Raw genomic sequence first — 20,746 nt, forward strand, 5'->3', positions numbered from 1 at the left:
TGTATGATCAACAGAGCCTCTTTGTCTAAAACACAAAGTTGATACTGTTTTGACTGAGGCCTGGAGGATGTTCAATAGAAACTGAAACCTTCCAATTGAGAGGACACCAACAACAGCATCAGCAGTAGAGTTACTAGTTCCTTTGAGAGAAATTAATAAGCATGCAGGCAGCTTTCTCCACTCTTGTTGCTTTCTCACTTAATGTTCCCTTCTTGCCCTAAAAACTCCCCTCATTTAGCTGAGGGAAAATAGTGGTGTCTCATATACTCTTTTAGTTTTATTGTCTAACATGCTGTTCTCTCTTTATTTTTAGTGATGTCCTCCTAAAAAAGAATGTGTGTTTGTCCTCATTGGTCCCTGACATTTAAACCCACTGTGTTGAAAACAGGTTTTACTGTTGTGTATTTATAGGGGTGTGTGTGTGTGTGTGTGTGTGTGTGTGTGTGTGTGTGTGTGTGTGTGTGTGTGTGTGTGTGCATGCTTATGAATTTGTTTGTGCTATTATCGCTCTTAACATTTCCAGATAGGAAAGCTTGGCAAAGAAACATGTCTCATGACCTTTATTGAAGGGTTTTGTTCCCAGCATGCAAAACATGTTTCACCAGCGCGTGTAATAGTCAGTAAAAGACTGATGATTAACTCCAGAAACCCAAAATACAACATCAACTAATTTAGGCTTTGTCTGACCAACAGGCCAAAATCCAAATATATAAATGTTTGTCATATATGATAAGGGAAAAGCATAATTGGCTTGAAAAACAGCTGAAACAATACATTGATTCAATTAAATTACTTGACAATCGAATAATAGACTATTTATTGCAGCTCAATAAAAGACCATGAGACCAAATCGATTTCTTGCATATAAGCGATAGATTCAGGCAGATATCCCAAGTTCATAGCATCTTAAAATAACATGAATGGCAATCGGGGAAAAATGTATGGCCAAAAATGTATTTAAAATGTCTTAATGTTTCACAGTGTTCCTAAAGTGGGCTGCTTTCGCCAGTTTTGTAACTAATTTTGATTTAAAACTGGTTTTAACTTGTGTGTTTGGTCTTGGATCGCTGTGAGACATGACCTTGTGTTTTCTTATCGGAGCTGATTAGCCTAATTGACAGACGTTGTGTGCGCTTTGTCTGCGCTGATAGCAGAGTGCACACACATCGTGTGTCGGCAGTACAGGTTGAGTAATAATAACAGCAGGGCGAGAGAGATTAGATCATCTCTTAAAGGAATATCTTCTTTAATCTTATCTTATCTGATCACACCAGGACACATCTTGTTTTCCTTGCTTCAGTCTTCTGCTCTCAGTCCAGTGAGCTGTGAAGTAACGTGGTCACGAAGATTCCTGTTATTTTGAGGCCACGTGTGGACTTACTGTGATTGGATTTCAAACGAGACTAAAATATATAATTTATCGCCATGTTAGCCACCCTTTTTAAAGTTGTAATGTTCAGTGTGTTTGTGTGCGTGCGTGTGTGCCCTGACATCAGCTGTCAGTGCCAAGCGGGTCACAGAGACCTTTCAGCTATGCAAGCGCCCCTTCCACACACACTCTCATTCGCTATACTGGAAAACATGCACTTCAGATACAATGTACACTATTGACAAACTCCACTGAGGCTGCTGTGTGTGTGTTGGCTGGTGTTTGTGGAAAATGTTATAACTTCAGCTCAAGCTGTAAGAAATCTGCACTCGCTGCTGCTGAAAGAGATATTTTGCAATCTGTATTTTGTTGAAGTGTGTTCCTGTAATGCTGCCACAACCGGTTAGACAATAAGGAGAGAGAAGGTGCAGAAAAACACACAGTGTTTCTAAATGTAACTTATCAGACAAGGCTTTTATGCTGCATTTCACTGCTCATTAATAGACAACGTTGTATCTGTCAGCTTAAAAGATATGCAACTCTTATGTCAAACAAGTCACAAAAAAATGTTTTTTCTTTATGGGATTGCTTTATTGTGCTGCAATCTCTACATCTTTTTTAATTAGTTTTCTATTTCTCTCTGTCAGGGGTCTCAATTGATGCAAACATGAGGGTGGATCTTGAGCTAAATATTTTTAGTTAAGAAAAAATAACTTGCATGAATTGAGATAAAATATGAAGTGAAAATATCAAACTCAGTAAATAGTTGTAATAAGTGCATAAACAAGTGCAATAGTTGCAACAAGTGTGAATATTCACAATTCTGCCAGACAGCATAGAGACTGACTGTCTCATTGCTCCCATCGTGCAATTGCATTGTAATGGTGAAAGGTGTGTGGTGGGATGTTTTTCATTGTTGTTTTTCAATTAAGGGGAGAAATTACCCTTTAATTATGTGTCCATCTTTAATGTACCCATCCCACATAGCTTTAGGTTTTTTTTCATCTCAAATACACATCTGTAAAATTATGTAACTCTACAATGTCTCATACCTATGGAAATAACTATGTAGTCATCTGGTCAGATACGGACAATAGGCCTACATAGCCGTGTATAATCAATGCTATGATGGCACCATATAGATTTCATTAATATCTTGCTGTAGGCTAATACCAATATTAATGCCATTTGTTAAGAGTTCAAAAAGCTGGGCAGAAACAAGCTGGTAAAAAAGGGAACCATACAAACGTTTTATTTATTACTATTATAGATAAATATACCAGTATTGTATCGTATTCTGGTATCGTATCGAAAGTATCAAGTATCGTGATACTTATGGCAGGTATCGTATCGAAGTCATAATTTTGGTATCGTGACAACCCTACTGGACCTCGATCAGGGTTTCCACTGTGACCTCGATCAGGGCCAATGTGGCTCAGCTGTGTGAGCAAAAGCGCTGCCAGGTGTCTGGCAAGAAATAGAATAAAGTACAAATGTATTCAGGGATTGCATTTGTTGGTTCGGTGCAGTTTCAATAAGTTAGTTTAAAAAATAAAATATATTTGCATTGTTAAAAACTATTATAAAAATGTATAGAAACAGCTGGTTGCCTTTTTTTTCATGCTGAAAATATGTTATGAATGTAAAAAAAAATATTGCGCTTTCTGTGTGGCCCTCCGATGAGATCACAATACCAGCGGTGGCCCCAAGCCAAATTGAGTTTGAGACCCCTGCGATATGTATATAACGGAACATGTAAATGCTACACAATCAAACTCATTGTTCTGTATTTACAGAAAAGCTGCTCATATTTTATTCTACCATGCGTTCATCTCTAACTGTTGGTTGAGTTTGGCAAGCGACAAGTATCAAATATTGCTTGATAAATTGGCGTCACACAACCTTTTGCTCCCATTGTCTTTCTCCTCATGGCGCATTTGAAGCTTGATTCATTGCTCTCTGTTACTTGCACTCTTTTTCCCGCTCTGAGCACTCTTTGTGAATGCACTCTGTGTTTTACTCTGTGTCTCTTGCTTATTGTTGGCCTTTCCTCTGCGGCTCTTTCCCTTTGAGCTGTGTCCTAGTTCCATAGTTTGGAAAATGTCTGCAATTTAAAATATTATTTTTTTTAACAAAATGTTAGATAAAGTGATTACTCCATGCTTTAGTCCCGTTTTAAGAGTATTTCATATTTATATGGCAAACATAATTATTTTGACCAGGATAACCGTGACATGAATTTAATATTGTCCTTTGCCTATTACTGTAGTCCTTTCGCCTAAATTAAATGTATGATTCATTTACTTTTAAAGCTGTTAAATCTGTCATTTGAAATGTATACCGCGTGAATAAGATGGACAATGAGGTGCTCAAGTAGAGGGAAATATACTCCATGATCACTAAATTATACATTTATATAACTGTATATATTTAATAGGAGTATAAGTCGGGGCACGGTTCTTTCCCCCCATCACTAACTGTCAGTCATGTTTTTCAGTTGGTAGACTGATGATGCTGAGAGACGAACTTCACGAACACGGCTGTAATTTAATTATCTGGAGAGCCAGAGCCGTCACAACCATTCATCTCTCTGTCTATTCACCAAACAACGCTATTAATCTAAGAGTCTTACTCCTACAAAGTGCGTGTGCGACCTTGAATGATGCTTTTGCAAGCATGCAGTTACTTAAACACCCAGGATGATGCTCTGTTGTGAAAAACGGGGGGGGGGGGAGGGGGGGGGGGGGGGATGTTTCACAACTGGGCTGAAGTGCATTGATGAAGAAATCGCTGGAGGAGGAGGAGTTTAGATTTTTGAGCAATTCTTTTGCAATTGCTCTTTTGAATAAGATGTGGTTAAAGTGACACAAACGTGTCGGCTGCTTTGCATGTGCACATTTTTCGATGCTATATTGATGTTATATCGATATTGTGATATGAGACAAAATATTGTCTTAGATTTCGGATATTGTAATATAGCATGAGGGTTTTGCTGGTTTTAAAGGCTGCATTATAGTAAAGTGATGTAATTTTCTGAACTATTCTAGCTTTTCTATTTGCCTTTAACACTTAACATGCCATTATATCCATGATGTAATCCATGACCAAGAAGTTTATTTACCAAAATTATCATTGTGTAATTATTTTGTAAAAGCAACAATGGTCAACCCTACTATGTCGTAGTAATATCAATATTAAGGTATTTGGTTAAAAATATCGTAATATCTATTTCCCCCATATTGCCCAGCCCTAGAATGGATGATCTTTCAGATGTTGATTTTAAAACTGAAACGGTCGATAATGGACTGGAATATGTTGTTTCTTCACTCATTCTTCTGCATGTTTTAATGTTTGTTTTAGGGAAGGCAATGAACCCGGTGATGAGCTGACGGTGACCTACAGAGAGCTGCTGCAGAGGGTCTGTCAGTTTGCCAACGTCTTGAAGTCTCAGGGTACGTTAACGGTACCCATTATCTGGCCTGATCTATAGTAAGACTTTGTCTGTAAAAATGGCTATGAAGATTTATCTCGTCGTTCAGTAAAATCCTTTTATTTCCCTGCTTTATTGATATTTACATGATCATCAATAAACTGGACTGGACTGACCACACTCATGCACTATATAATAAGGGACAGAGCAGACTCTGCTGAGGAGATTGAGGTCTTCAGGAGTGCAGGAAGCACTCCTGAAGACCTTCTTTGACTCTGTGGTGGCATCAGCCATCTTTTACAGAGTGGTCTTCTGGAGCAGCAGCATCACAGCGGCTGACAGGAAGAGACTAAACAAGCTGGTAAAGAAGGCCAGCAGTGTGCTGGGGTGTCCACTGGATACAGTGGAGGTGGTGGATGATGACTAAGCACTCATCCCTGGTGAACAACACCTCTCACCCTATGCAGGACACCCTTTCAGCTCCTTCAGCCACCGATTTTTATTTTATTATGTGTCCCTTGTGTGCACTTTACCCGTCTGCTGCTATAATCCTGCATATTTCCCACTGCGGGACTGATAAAGGAATATCTTATCTTATCCTTTATCCCCATGTCTGCAGGTGTGAAGAAGGGCGATAGAGTGTCCATCTACATGCCGATGGTGGTGGAGCTGGTGGTAGCCATGTTGGCCTGTGTCCGCATTGGTGCTGTCCACTCCATCGTGGTGAGTTAGAATTATTTTTAAAATGATGGGTGGTTTGAGATCAAATATGGATGTTAATGCCTTTTGTGCGTTGCTGTTTCCAGTTTGCAGGCTTTTCTGCTGAGTCTCTGTGTGAGAGGATCATGGACTCGCAGTGTTCGCTGCTCGTCACAGCAGGTGGGTTTCAGGCTAAGAAAACAAATCTACATTGCATGTTCCCACAAGAATATTTTGAAGCCGTTGTCAATGAGTTCTCCATCAAACTGCTCTTGGATGATTGGGGTTCAAACCTCACTGACCTAAAGCTTATTCCTTCATCTGAATACATAACATCTCAGCCGCTCTGTCTGACCTCTGACCTCTTTGTGTGTTAGAGGCAAGAGAGAAAACTATTACTGCATGTCTTAGTGGCCTAAAAGTGCATTCAGACAGAAAGCATATCGCATATTTGCCTCCACATTATGCAACCAGTGCTTACATACTGTATACCTGGAAATACTTGATTTTCTTAATTTGTTAAATCGGTCAACTGAGGTGGTTTGGGCATCTAATTTGTACGCCTCCCATTAGAGGTTTTCCAGGCACGACCAACTGGTAGGAGACCCCGGGGAAGACCCAGGACACGCGGGAGGGATTATATCTCCCGGGTGGCCTGGGAACGCCTCGGGGTCCCCCAGGATGAGCTTGAAAATGTGTCTGGTGAGAGGGAAGCCTGGGTCAGCCTGCTGCGACCCCGACCCCGGATGAAACTGGATGGATGGATGGCATTGATGGACACTATTGCCCATAATTCAATACTCAGCAGAAATGAGAATGTACTCATAGTTGGTCAAAAAAGGTTGACTCCATATGCACTCTTCTAGGTTTTTTAAATAGAAAAGCCCTTTCAGCTGTTACCAAGAAGTCAGTGACGTAGGTTACCACAGTAAGCTAATTAATGTGGTTGGGAATAATGTAAAAATAAGTGAAAGGTTCAATTTGGATTCTTTGGAGAGGAGCTGTATGAGGTTATTATCCAGTGTATAACGGTCAGCATGCCCCCAGTTTGAAGCAAAGCAATGTACTGCTGTGGACGGGAGCAGCAGCTAAACATAATTTAGACAACTACAAAAATCCCGTGACTGAGCGGAAAGAGTTTCAGTGTTTTCTTCAGACATCTCGGCAGAGCTTTTGGCTCGTAGTGGCCAGTTTGGCTCCTGCAGTACACTGAAGCCTCACTCTGGCTCCTCAGATAGTGAAGCTGAATAGTTCACAGTGGCTGAAGGTGCTGCTGCTGAAACAAGGTGCTGAGCAGTAATGAAAGTCTCTTTTGCTGGATTAGAGTCCTGGGATATAAACTTGTTAATCTGCTGGATTCATGGCCTGTGGTTCATAGAAGTACTGTAAGCGGATCAAGGAGTCTTTCATTCTGACCAGCAGTGTAGTCATAAAGTTGTATTGCCTTGTAAAGAAAGTAATGATAGCATGAATGGTGAAACGGAGCTCACATAGCCAATGGATGTCATTAAGTTTTACAACTGTAGTTAAGGTTGAATTACAACTACCCATGATGCAGTTGGCGAGGATCAAGCTTTGCCTCGCTGCTCCGCCGCTCCCTGCTGGGAAACCGACACTACGCTGCTGCTTGGTTTTGGCTCAACTGTTTTCAACATGGCGACTGGGTCACAAACTTTCATCTTGTGGAACGCTAATGTTAGTTTTCTCGCCACGCAGCCTCCAACAGCTTGTATGAATGACCAGGTCCACATTATTTCTAGTCCTGCTTGCTGCGGAAAAACAACATTTTTGTCTTGCTGAAACTGGACTGACTTTTTTTTTCCTCTGCATTGTCCACAACTCTCTTTTTTCATCATGTTTTTATGTCTCTTTTGTGCAGATGGTTTCTATCGAGGAGATAAACTGATCAACCTGAAGCTCTTAGCTGACGAAGCACTGCAGAAATGCAGAGACAAGTAAGCTGTTGAGAGAAACACACATGTCCACACAGACACACCCTCATTGACGTAAATCATTCCCTAGCCTCAAAATCAAACCATCACAACTTCATGTTTTACTCCAACTCTTCCCATCACTTTTACATAAATCTAAGTACAACAGTACAATTTACAGAATACTGCAGAATTACACAATTTGTTATGATTTATTTGTATATTGAAACTAACATGGTGAAGCCACAGATAAAGACTGAAAACCTGTTTATAATATAATGCATGATTTTATGCTGTAATGGCTGTGGGATCAAAAATTGTGGTTTTAATGGTATTATATCTGGGATTTTTTGTCCTTAAAGGGCAGAGTTTTTAAATTTTAGCTACACTGTTTATTGTAGAATTATCATAGGTTGATCTTCCTAAAAAAAAAAAAAAAAAAAAAAAATTGCACCTTTGCCAAAATGCGTTAGCACAGCCAAAATTACAGAAAAGTGTTAGGACTCCTAGAGAAGTGCCAGAAAGCACTGGACATTGAGATAAACATCTTGGTTATGTGCTCACTTGGTATGAGATGGTAATGATTACCATGTCCATGTCTCTGTGCAGAGGTTTTCCAATACAGAGGTGTATAATGCTGAAACACCTGTCCAAAGAAGCAGAAGCGACTCCTCTGGGCTCTCTGTCTCCTCCCGCCAAACGGGCCTGCCCTGATCTGCAGGTAATCAATAAACTAAAAACCCCAAAATGGGCCGTTCCAGACCTGGCATAAGAGTCACTGCAACATTATTTTGATCGTCTATGCTTATACTGAATCATTATATCATGCAGTCCCATCATGCTATGTCTTTTTTATTTGTGTTTATTGAAGTTCCCATTCTCTCCAAGATGACATCATTACTTTGCTTCTCCAATGTTTGAGACATGCCAACATGGAAATAATCATCACTCATTTACTTTCTGTGCACTTTAAAGGGAAAGAGTGGTGATATTTTGTATTTTTCTTATTGTCAATAAATCCCATGAAAGGACCAAAAAAACAACTATGAATTGATCCAACAAAAGCTGCCAATGACACAGGTACATGGATGTCAGTTAGACATGTTTACATATGCTTCTTTTACACTATATGTTGGCAGTACCTGAACCTTTAACACTTGGCTACTATTAACCGTAAACTAACTACGATAAACAATTCCAGTTCAACGACAGTTGCAGGACCAAGAAACCCACTTTTTAAATTTTTTTTAAATAGAGTAAGCCCTCCAATTTGAAACATGATGGGTCTTTTTTGTTTAATTTAATTTTACTCTGACGTGGTCCGTATAGCACATCTTCCCACCCAGAGGGGTCAAAGTATTCCATCATTAAAAACTAATTACAATAAAAGAAAATAATAATTTAATTTTTGGGGCTAGAAAAGATATTTGTGTGGGTCTTTTTTGGGAGTCAAGTGTTTATTTTGAAGAACTAGAATGTGACTCGTAGATGCACCAATGTCTCAGATAAAGTAGGGGGCCGTGTGCTTCCCCCAGGGCGACGGTTCCAATCTGCCCTGAAATGGAGAGAAGAAGCAGATATCGATGATTCGGGGAGAAGCTGGCTGCTGCTGCACGAGGAATCTGGCACTTTGTTGGATTTGTGCCTTTCATGGGATTTGTTAACAAAAAGACAGACACAAAGTATAGCCGGTCTTCTTTCCTCTCCTTAAAGTCATATTTCATTTATATTTCTGTACACCAGTTATGTTAAAGTTAGAGTGGTATATGTCTCTGTATTTTGTTGTATGTTATTAAGATGGAAGGACTGTTACTGACTTCTCCTCAACTGTTTCTATGGTTTGTTATTGTTGAGCTCCTAAAACTTCTCAATTTCTCAACTTGAGATGACGTCGTGGACCCTGTTTTTCTTTCAGTTTTGTGTAGTTTAATTTGGGTTTTTAAAATAACCGCTCTCCCTCATTAACCTCTCCGTACTCCTCCTCCTTCTCCTCCTGCTCTTCCTCCTTTTATTCCCTCCCATCCAGCAGGAGAAACAGACAGGGAGAGTAAAGAAAACACATCCTGTGCCGCAGGTATTTTTATTCCCTCCTCCCTCCACTAAAGCCCCATAACACTTTTTTGGTTTTTGATTTTCAAATGGATATTTTACCCACAAATAGAATTTTCATATCACTGCTCCAGGGTAAAAACAATAAAGAACAATTCTTACTCACATGAACAAGTACTTTATGACTTTAAAAGGATTCTATATTTATCTGATATAAATTAAGAAACTGTAATTGATGATTTATTGTTTTTACCCAGCAACAGCAGTTTGTTGTTCCTGTGATTTCAGACCATTCAGATTACATTTGTGAACATGAAAACAAATATTTTATATTTTCAAATTTAGAAACAAACTACCTTGTATTTTGTGATGAACTTATAATTTCTTTTTTATATCTGCTGACGCTATAAAACAATAGTGCAATTAAATTAAGATGTCAAACCTGAACTCTAATGACATCCCAGATTTAGAAATTACATTTCAAATTTGAAATATTGAGACTTTTATCACATATTTCAAAAAATATGGAAACAAAAATAAGAATATTAAGTTTACATACAAGATTGCTCTATAATTGATGGTAAAATGTTGCTTGTGTTCTCAGATGTTTTCTGGACTGTCTAAATTAATTGGAATAAAATGAAAATTCTCTAAGCTTTGGGATTTGTATTAACGCTGTTCTTCTCTTTTTGTGTCAATTGTGAACTTGCCCTTTTATGTTGAGGTTGCACACCTTTTTTACCCAAAGACTTGTACACAGCCCAAAGTGACCTGCTGTCTTTTCTTACTTTTTTAACTTCTGTAACACTTCTCTCCTTAACTTACAAATTAGGAAGAATCAGGGGTCCGTTGTTTTGGCTCGCTAGTTTAATTAAAATGTACTTTGCCTCAGCAATTTTTAAACCCCAACTGAAGGCCCCATTTTTGTGCCGGCACAATTTTTTAACTTTCACTGTGGTGCGATGATGCCATCCTTTTCTGGAGCTGTTAAATGCTCCACGCTAAAGATATGTGAAGTGAGATTGAACAAGCGCAGAACCGTTTTGTGCCAGACGGATGAACAACATGCTGAAATTCGCTTTCAAGCTTCGTAAAATCGAGGGCAGTTGCAGACTGAGCTGATCATTCTTTCGAGGTTCATCACTACCAGAGACACTTTTCCCAGGGCTGCACAATTAATGGAATACTAATCGGGATCCCAATTTTGGTTTCCCACAATTAAATGTGAAATGGTTAAAGTTAAATTGAGTCTCATTGTAATGCAAACATCTGTTAATCAGCAGGAATGTAACACAATGAGAAAGTTTTAATTCAAGGTAAAACTTCAAATAAAATGTTGCTTTTAGGAAATTATAATTAAAAATATAAAAACACAGCACATGTATTTTAATTTGGCATGCTGCTGCTGAAGGCCTTGGCATGAGCAGTATAATCCACTTTAGATCATATAACGCACTTCATATTGTATCTTGGTGATGTGGTGTTATTGTTTTACACACTTTATTTTTTATTATTTAAAACAAAATGCATTGAAAGACTGATTCATTAATTAATGCACGTTTTTCAATATATTCGTCACATGATGATCGGTTTTAAAATAAAAAAAATCTTTTTAACATCCTCATATGATTTCCTCCCTCCTATATCATGCGTTATTTTTAGATAAAAACCCAGCTTATCTTTTGAGTTGTACACTTTAATTATTCCACTATATTCACACTTATTTTGTTTTAGTCTAAATATACAATTAGATTTTTTTATTTTTTTCATGGCCCTTTCCTTTTTGTATTTTGTCTCAATGCAGACACACACAGAGCCCTGATTCCTTCTCAGTAACGTCGTTGAATATATATATATATATATATATATATATATATATACATACATACATACATACATACATACATACATACACACACACACGAATACGTTGTTTCAGGGAGTCCTGTGTTTTCTCTTATCTCAATTTGTATTGTACATCTTTCCATTTGTTTATCTCTTTGTGCACATACTGAATATTTAAAGATAAGACCAGAACATAGACATAGTTTTCTCTGGTTGTCACTCGATTTAAACAAATTATTAAGACAATTCTGAACATGTAGAGAAACATGTTGGCTGTTCTTGAAAACACAAAGCCTGCCAACATTATATTTTATTATTATATTATATTATCTTTAAAATGATGTTGGCTCTGTGTGACTTCCTCTTTAATAAAGAAAACCGCATTATGGGATGTATTTCTGTTTGAGTGAGGAGTGGACATTAGATCTGGGTCGATTATCTGCTTGAAAGAAGCTCACTTGATTGTTTTTGGCACTTTAAGGCAAATAAAAGTGATGGACATTTTAAGTAATTGGACTGTCGCCCAACCTAAATAGTTCTATGTATATATCTCACCTTTCCGTATCTTGATCTCTCTTTTATTGTTTGGTTAGTCCAAATATTTTCAGGCTTTGTGTCTTTCAAAAATATTAAGTTCCCTGTTATTGGTTAAACTATATATACTTTTGACTTCATGTTTGTGTTGTCTTAGTCTTATTTTATATCAGAAGGTGACCCAGCTCTGATGGACACACAAGGAATAAGATAAAGAAAACTTACATGTTTGTAACTTTTCTAACAACTCTTTGTTGCTTTATTCACTGTAACTCAGATTCACAGCTTTCCCATGGTTTGCACTCTGCTCATAACTAGTTTGTCAAACTAACTTGCTTTCACTTTTGTTTTGTGTTTTAGATTGTAGGTTGTTTCTATTGTTTAGTAACTGATTGACAGGGATTTCATTGATAACTGGTGTTGACTTGTCCAATCTGTTCATGTCTGTGCTCGTGTGTGTGTGTGTGCGCGTGCGTGCGTGCGTGCGTTTGATACCAGGTCCCGTGGAACCCCGAGGTGGATTTGTGTTGGCACACTCTGGTACGCGGAGCTTCAGACGAGTGTGAACCAGAGTGGTGTGATTCTGAAGATCCTCTCTTCATCCTCTACACTAGCGGCTCAACTGGTAAACCAAAGGTAAAGTGACGGTGAGGGAACTAGGTTTGGGCCGGCTTAACATTTTCAAAGTGGTTTGATATCTACCACTACGTGCACACTTGACTCAGCAGCCGGTCCCAAGACATAGGCTAACTCCCATGTCTCGTCCCGTCACCCCAAATAGTACTAACAAACACAACAGATACACTGTGTTGATGTCAGTCATTACACTTTAAAGATAGCAGTCACATTTATAATACGTTTTATTTAGTTTTATCTTATTATGGTCCAAGTAGTTTTAAGATGCTTTCCAGGTGAACTATCAGTAAGGGCTAAAACATGCAGGTAATGATCATTATGAGTACAGACATTTTATGTTGGAGCATCCCAAGTACTTTTTACTTCCAACAACAAAGATTTCTGTCTTTAATTCCAATTTGCGTCTTGAAAATGTATTTTTGTTGATATTGCCTCTTTAAAACACACATGTTTTAATCATTAATCTTGCTTCAAGCTTTACTTCTCTTGTCTGCAGGGAGTGCTCCACACAGTCAGCGGCTACATGCTCTACACTGCCACCACCTTCAAACTGGTGTTTGACCACCAGCCCGACGACGTCTACTGGTGCACGGCAGACATCGGTTGGATCACCGGACACTCCTACATCACCTATGGCCCGCTAGCTAACGGGGCCACCAGCGTCCTGGTGAGTACCGTCAGACTACTGTCAACTTCCTGTTTTTACAAACTTCAGGTGGAGTCTGATTTGTTCTGCAACCAAAGAAAGTGGACCAATACAGCCACATTTTTCACCATTTCCTGACATTTTATAAGCCAAATGATCATCAGTTGCCGCCTTCGTTAGAATTAATAAATGTGATCATTATTCAGGCAAAAAAAAGGATGTTAAAAATGACACATTTCCAGTATGAGGACCAAGTCTGAAATGTGACGTCAGAATCTCTGTTGTACTGTTTTTGTTGATTTAGGTTTTTGTATTTAAGGTACTGTTTGTGTTTCAGTTTGAGGGCCTGCCTACTTACCCAGATGTAAGCCGTATGTGGGAGATTGTGGACAAATATCATGTGACCAAGTTCTACACAGCTCCAACGGCCATCAGACTGCTGATGAAGTACGGCAGAGAGCCGGTGCAGAAGTGAGTCATGACCATCACAAGCTGACTTGCTAGTAGTGATGCTAATCATTACTGTCGTATGTTGTTTTTATGCAAGGGAGGCATTTGTTTTATCGGTTTATGTAGTTAATCACGTTCTCTCTGCAGGTATAAGCGAGATTCTCTGAAGGTTTTAGGGACGGTGGGAGAGCCCATCAACCCTGAGGCCTGGCATTGGTACTACACTGTGGTGGGAGAGAAGAGATGTCCTATTGTTGACACCTTCTGGCAGACAGAAACTGTAAGTTAGACGATGGTATGCACAAAACTGAACTGCTGCTGAAAAATTATCCCAAATGAGACAACACTTTTAACCTTTATTTTTAACTACCTCACTCAGAAGCAGTGATTGCAGACTCCTGCAGCTTCCAGCAGGAGGCAGCACAGCCAACAGTTTACTCTCAACATGTGGGATAACAAAACATTTCTCACTGGATGTTTTCTGGCCTTTCAGGGTGGACATGTGTTGACTCCTCTACCTGCAGCAACACCCATGAAACCTGGATCTGCTGTGAGTGAATGATGTACAAAATAAACACATTTAATAACGGAAATAGTGGAAAGGCAAATGTATTAATACAGCACGATGCATACATGAGGCAGGTTTCGAAGCGCTTTACAGACATTTTCACTTTAAAGAGGATTGGAATCAAAAAATGATAAAAAACTTAACATGTATACAAATTACGACCTTAAAATTTTCAATAAAAAGTTACAAATAAAAAGGTAGCAAAACATAGCTGAGTTTTAAGCTGCTTTTAAAGGTGGTCAGAGTTGCTTTTTATTTCTTTGCTCATTTTGCACTTTTTCAAAGTGCTTAAAAGCAGACAGGTGTGAAACAGATGTGACCGGTGAAGTCTAGTTTAGTAGTGTATAGTATGATAAGGTCTCCATTAATTTTGCATTTACTATTTTAACTTAAAGAAAAAAAATCCTTAGTTAGACCAACATTTGCTTGATACAGCCTTTAGTTTTGGTTAATGTGCAACTTGTTTAACATGAAACATGAAAAGTTAGTGGCAGTAAATCCTAGATTACTGTAGAACAAGTTTCACATAAGCCTCTATTGAACATCTAATGTTGACGTCAAAAGCAAAACAGAATATACAGTTAAGAAGTTCAGCATCTGCCATCTTTTCTTTTTCTGCTCTCCAGACGTTCCCGTTCTTCGGAGTGGTGCCGGCCATCTTGAATGAGTCGGGAGAGGAGCTGGAGGGACCGAGTGAAGGATACCTGGTTCGGACAACTATCACCACGTTTTGAAAATATCTTTTACTCTTTGACTCATCGTGTGTGTTGATCCGTTTCTGCTTTGAAACAGGTCTTCAAACAGCCATGGCCCGGAGTGATGAGGACGGTGTATGGAAACCAGCAGAGGTTTGAAACCACCTACTTCAAGAAGTTCCCTGGATACTACGTCACCGGAGACGGTAAGAGACCAGGGATCCTCATGACAGAAAAATATATAAAAATGTTCAAGCAGCCTTTCAATCGTTATATTGTGGTGATCATGTTGATTCCCTTCTTCACGAGCCAATGCAGATCTGTGCTGCTGCCATTATTGGAAGTTATTTTGAATTATGGACAGTCTATGTCATCGAAATTTAAGATTCCTAACTTGTAAAATCCTAAAGTTAAGTGAAGCCATTTTTTGGAGATCAGGGACTTTACAAACTGTGCAGCATACAATTCAATTCATTTTATATAGTCCAACATCACAAATACAAGTTTACCTCGGAGGGCTTTACAATCTGTACACATGACATCCCTGTCCCGGGACCTCACATCGGATCAGGAAAAACTCCCCCAATAAAGACAGATACAACACCTGCTATCCTTAGATCGTTGTTGTTTTTACTAAATGCAGTTAGAAAACATGCTCTGTAGTATCAAACATCCTAAATCTTATCCTAAACTGAGATAAATTGGATTTCAGAAGGAAAAAAAATGTATCTGTCTGTTTCCTACATGTTTGCACTGTTTCTTATACTGCTGCCACATTTTAATTTATATTAAATCTATATGCTCTCATACTACCAAATGGTATAGTCTACTCCATTACCAGTTTCTATGTTTTTTTATTTTATTTTCTAACTACTGTAACAAACCATGTGTGCTGCTGCTAAATTGTGTTGCGACGATCCGAGTTTACAACAACTGTTTAAAATTGTAACTTTTTTAATGTACAGGTTGCCGTAGAGACGAGGATGGCTACTACTGGATAACGGGGAGGATAGACGACATGCTGAATGTCTCTGGTAAGACTCACCCCTGAGCTGATCTCACTTAAATGATCTAAATGAGGTCTTCCTATTTTAAAATCACACGTAATATCCAGTGTACAAAAAAAGTTACATTTAAAGACGGAAACGTGTCAACCAAGAGTGGATCGCATAGCTTCTCAGGGAGCACGAAAACAAATGAATAGCCCAGACGATGCAACAGCTTCAAGAGGAACCAACAAGATATATTCTCTTCTCTTGGGTTCCTGATTTAAATTAAATCTGTCCGTGATGAATTGGAAAGATTTATATTCTGAGATCCGTTGACCAAACTCCCTTTTGTCTCCTTTCCCGACAGGTCACTTATTGAGTACAGCGGAGGTGGAGTCGGCTCTGGTGGAGCACGAGGCCGTTGCAGAGGCTGCCGTCGTGGGCAGACCTCATCCTGTCAAAGGAGAGAGCCTCTACTGCTTCGTAACTCTCAATGATGGAGTGACGTACAACCGAACGCTGGAGGCAGAGCTCAAGAAACAAGGTTGGTAAACACGGCTTGGTTGGGGAAGGGTCCATCAAAGTATTTTCTATAGTGAAGGATTCTTGTCGAGCAAAAAGAGCTTCATGGGACACCAGACGTCTCCATTGAAACTCCCAATACCCTTTTGGTATAAAGAAAAAGGAGGAAATCTACACAATCAACACTGGATCTGATCCCACTGCACAGATATGAATGAAGAAAGAAATGAAAAAAATGACTGCCAAAGATTATGATATAATATAATATAATATATATAGCATCTATAGTGAAACCTGGTTTTCAGTAACACTTTATGAAAGTCAGATTCTGATGTGAATTTATTCTTTATCTTTGTGGTTCGCAGTGCGGGAGAAGATCGGTGCCATCGCAACACCAGACTACATCCAGAATGCTCCAGGACTCCCCAAGACCAGATCTGGTAAAGTTACAGAACATTTAAATGATCCCAAACCTGTTCAGAATGAAACAGGTTTTTGTTTTAGCTGTATTTGTGACACATATTTAGAGCCGCAACAAAACCATAGTTTCATTATTGTTTAAAGGATCAGTCTTTTTAATTATAAAAACGTTTCTTTCACTTGTGACTAGTGTTCAAAGTGTTTGCATCTTTATTGTGTGTTATGTGTTTTAAGCCTGTGGTCTCTTTTCCTGAATGTAAAATCTTTACGTTCGGTAACAGCAGGCCATGAGGATTGTAGGCTCGGGGAGTAACAGGTAGTTAGGTAATTAGGATACAAAATAAGGGGGCTCTATTCAGTTCCAGAAAACTCATGTTATGAGGTTACATTTACTACAAATGGGTAAGTACTAGCAGGATTACAATTTTGAAATACTTTTGAAAATAAATAACAATATACTACCATGCACATTCTCACACTTTACAACACTCCGTAATTTAAGTCTGAAAATAAATGCTTTCACTTGGTGGACATCCGGCTAGCGTTGGGTTTTAAATGATTCAAGTCTTTGGATGACAACAACACTTTCACAGCTGGAGAGCATACTTTGCACTGTTTCTGCTTTACGTACAAAATAATGGGGAAATGTCACAATTTTTCTTCTGTTTATTTGCATATTTGGTATTTAGGTAGTCCAAAAGTAATGGAAAGTAAATGGCATACTTTATTGTTGTGATACTTAGATAAGTACATTTTTTAAATAAACCTCCCAACACTGAAACATTGTTTATTGTAATGACATAGATTATGTGGTCATGGCCGATACCTGGTCATTTTTACTATGTCAATATTGATAATCCAGCATGTAAGATTTAAAAAATCAAAATAACTTTCACCCTGGACATCTACCTCTCCTGTTGTTTGCTTTGGGCCTCATCAACTCCTTAATGGAGATGCGTCAATTATATAGATTTGTTAGAAATAACGTGAAATCTGAACATGTAGGTCAGTTTCAGACACTATTAGGCTTGTGAGAGTCGTCAAAATGTCAGTAACTCAACACCAAATCCAAGTTATTTTGTCATATTTTATACTCTTTATGGATCCTGATCCCAGTCTGTAGTGGTCATTCCAACAGTTCCTATTACTATTTTTTCAAAGAAAACCATGTACACATCTCTAAAAGCTACTTAAAAGTGTAAAGGTTTCATTTTATAAAAAATAAAAAAATGTCTCACCATCATTACCTCTCCGCTACTCGCAGGTAAGATCATGCGCCGAGTGCTCCGCAAAATCGCCTGTGACGAACGAGACCTGGGCGACATCTCCACGCTGGCCGACTCCTCCGTGGTCGAGCAGCTTTTCCAGAACAGATGCTGCATGGGCGTGTGACGGCCTCCAGGGTCCTCGCAGGGAGGCTTTGACTGCAGCCACACAACCAGCGGCCACAAACAAAACCATGGGAGAAGAGGAGGATGAAGAGGAGGAGGAGGAGAAATCATCCCATGAACTTGGTCTTGACCAACAAACAACCTTTAGCTCCTGATGAGTTTGGCCGGTGTGCAGCAGAGCCTGTATTCACAATGACCCCACTGTCCTTTAATAATGTAAGAAAAATCTGCAGCAGGGAGAGGAGACACAACATCTGTCTGGTTACTGGTAGGTGTTTCCCACTTCCGTAGAAGCAGTAATAATTTTAGCAGCAGCTAACAAATTGTAATAAGTACATCAGTTTGTTGATTTAAATGCGTTTCCAACAGAGCTAGGCATTGGTGTGTGTGACAGCGAGAAGCCAGAGGTTGTTTTCTGTGAAAGACCGTCCTGCAGTCCAACTCTGTTGAAGAGGAAGAACAGGGTAACACTTCCTTTGCTTTTATCCTAGTGTTACAGCCAATAATACACAGCAATATCTGCTACTTAACAGCTCAGTAAAAGTGTAAGTTCAGTAATTGTACTGATGCACTCCGAGTTGTGTCATTAGTTAGTTTTCTTGTGGTTAAAGTGTCTCCACACTGGAATGAGGCTAATGTGAAGTGCTCCCTGTAACTTCCTGTATAATTCGACAAGCTGTCTTCTCCCCTCACTCGCTGCCATAGTACTTATGTACACTGATGATTACGCTCAATATTTCTACTACTTTTAATTTCTAATATAATTTTCTAAAATACATGTTGTTTTGTGTCTTTTTTTTTCTTTTAATCCTTCGGCTTTTTGACGTAGGAATTCTTTGTCTGTTTGTATATTCTTTCTCTTTGTGTTTAAATTGAAAGTTGCTCTTTAAGTCTGGTTGAAACTGGGAAAGTGTGCTCAGCGTCACGTAGCTCAGGTCAGACGATCGATTCCTCTCAAAAGACCCAAACCAGCTGAAGCTCTGATGTTTAAAATGGGAAGAATGGTTTCACAATAACTCCAATACAAAACAGTTTTTAATTCAATCTTCTCATATTTAAATTGACAGTTCACCCAATATTAAAATAAGTATCTGTCCTCTTACCAATCGAAATTGAGTGAGAACAAATTTGATTTTACAAACAAAAGTCTACATCGTTAACATAATTCTTCCTGTGCTAAGACACTGATGTCCAGGTTAAAGAAACCTTTGGGGCTTGAGGGTTTCTCGTCATAGTTTACGCTGTAGAAGACCGCTGGGATTTGTGAGAATAATATGAGCGCAATGAACCAGAAGCAGGACCTCATACCGATCTCATCAGCTTTTCATCAATTTTAATTTGTTGCCGTTTGTGTTTAAATGTGCCAACATAAGTAATGGTGTGGCTGGGGGTATAAAGCTAATAATTGTATCTAATGTTCAGGAAAAAAGGTGCAGCTGATTTTTATTTTTGCTTGTACGATGACTCTGATGAAAGAAAGATAATGTTGATGTTTTTATTTCTCAGTTTATCCTAAGTTGTATGATATAATTTGTCTATCAAAGTGTATGCAATGACAGTAAATGAACATGACTACTGCCTCTCATCCTGTCACTGGCTGGTCCTTTTTAAAACAACTTTTATTAGTATTTAATGTGTTTTTGCAGAAATGTTTATCCCTGAAGGTTAATCACTCCAATCATCTCCAAACTTCATGTAGTTTGACAACAGGTGTGTCATTGTAAATGTTTTTGTTGTGTTGGTATGGGATAATTTAAAGAATGTTGTGCGTGTGTCTTTAGTTAACTGGGTTTTGAAGGAAACAAAATTACCTTTTATTCATCCAGTTTTTTGTTTAGCGTTATATAATGTCGTGAAAAGAGATGGTACAGAGTTTATCCATTTATAAAACCCGTTTCAATATCATGTGATGACATGTATATCATGATACCTCCAGCCATATTGCCCGAACTTAACATTTACATTTTACTCAAGATTTTTATATTGTCCAAACTGTATACGTTCGTCACATTTCCAGTATAAAAATATGTGTTTGTCACTCACATTAGTCTAATTAGTCTTTCAAACAGTCAGTGGGAAGTAACTTTCTCAGTGGTTCTCCCGTCTTATACGGTTGCACTCAAAATTATTCAATTGCAAATTAGGTTTATTGGCAAAATTTATAAACTTTCAGCTGTTTTTTAATAAAAAATCTCAAACAAGGACAATTGAAATAGCTCAACAAAACTAATGTTACAAGTGGTTTCTCCAAATTCAACACAAAATGCCACTTTGAAAAACTACTACAATCTCAAAATTATTCATGCCCCTGTATAGAATCCTTCGTAAGAGCGTATGTTTGCAAAGCAGGCGTCTTCTGGACCTATAGAAATATGGGTCAGACAAGAGAATTGTCCAAACAATGAATGTTTCTAACGATACCGTCGGAAGTATAGTTCACAAGTTCAAGTTTAGAGGAACACCGGCTCCATTCCCTGGACGGGGCAGAAAGAGGAAGCCATAGACGGCTGCCACCAGATTTCTGAGGCAGGTAAAAAAGTGACTGCTAAAGACCTGCAACAAGACTTGATGG

The 20,746-nt window shown here is 38.6% G+C and overlaps 1 protein-coding gene across 1 annotated transcript in view; it reads left to right on the forward strand.

Annotated features, from left to right (window-relative positions):
• acss2 (acyl-CoA synthetase short chain family member 2) overlaps positions 1–19,757 on the forward strand; it is a 22,559-nt gene extending 2,802 nt beyond the window's left edge. Inside the window, exons 3-19 of the mRNA XM_079225681.1 lie at positions 4,730–4,821; positions 5,419–5,522; positions 5,606–5,678; positions 7,378–7,453; positions 8,039–8,150; positions 9,456–9,503; positions 12,356–12,493; positions 12,990–13,160; positions 13,477–13,610; positions 13,737–13,869; positions 14,083–14,139; positions 14,784–14,864; positions 14,950–15,058; positions 15,818–15,886; positions 16,209–16,385; positions 16,729–16,803; positions 18,048–19,757. Coding sequence (XP_079081807.1) covers positions 4,730–4,821; positions 5,419–5,522; positions 5,606–5,678; positions 7,378–7,453; positions 8,039–8,150; positions 9,456–9,503; positions 12,356–12,493; positions 12,990–13,160; positions 13,477–13,610; positions 13,737–13,869; positions 14,083–14,139; positions 14,784–14,864; positions 14,950–15,058; positions 15,818–15,886; positions 16,209–16,385; positions 16,729–16,803; positions 18,048–18,175 — 1,777 coding nt within the window. The 3' untranslated portion in view covers positions 18,176–19,757. The remainder of the gene's footprint in view (positions 1–4,729; positions 4,822–5,418; positions 5,523–5,605; positions 5,679–7,377; positions 7,454–8,038; positions 8,151–9,455; positions 9,504–12,355; positions 12,494–12,989; positions 13,161–13,476; positions 13,611–13,736; positions 13,870–14,082; positions 14,140–14,783; positions 14,865–14,949; positions 15,059–15,817; positions 15,887–16,208; positions 16,386–16,728; positions 16,804–18,047) is intronic.
• Positions 19,758–20,746: the final 989 nt, after the last annotated feature.

This window comes from Taurulus bubalis (assembly GCF_910589615.1).
Source record: "Taurulus bubalis genome assembly, chromosome: 11".
Taxonomy (NCBI): domain Eukaryota; kingdom Metazoa; phylum Chordata; class Actinopteri; order Perciformes; family Cottidae; genus Taurulus; species Taurulus bubalis.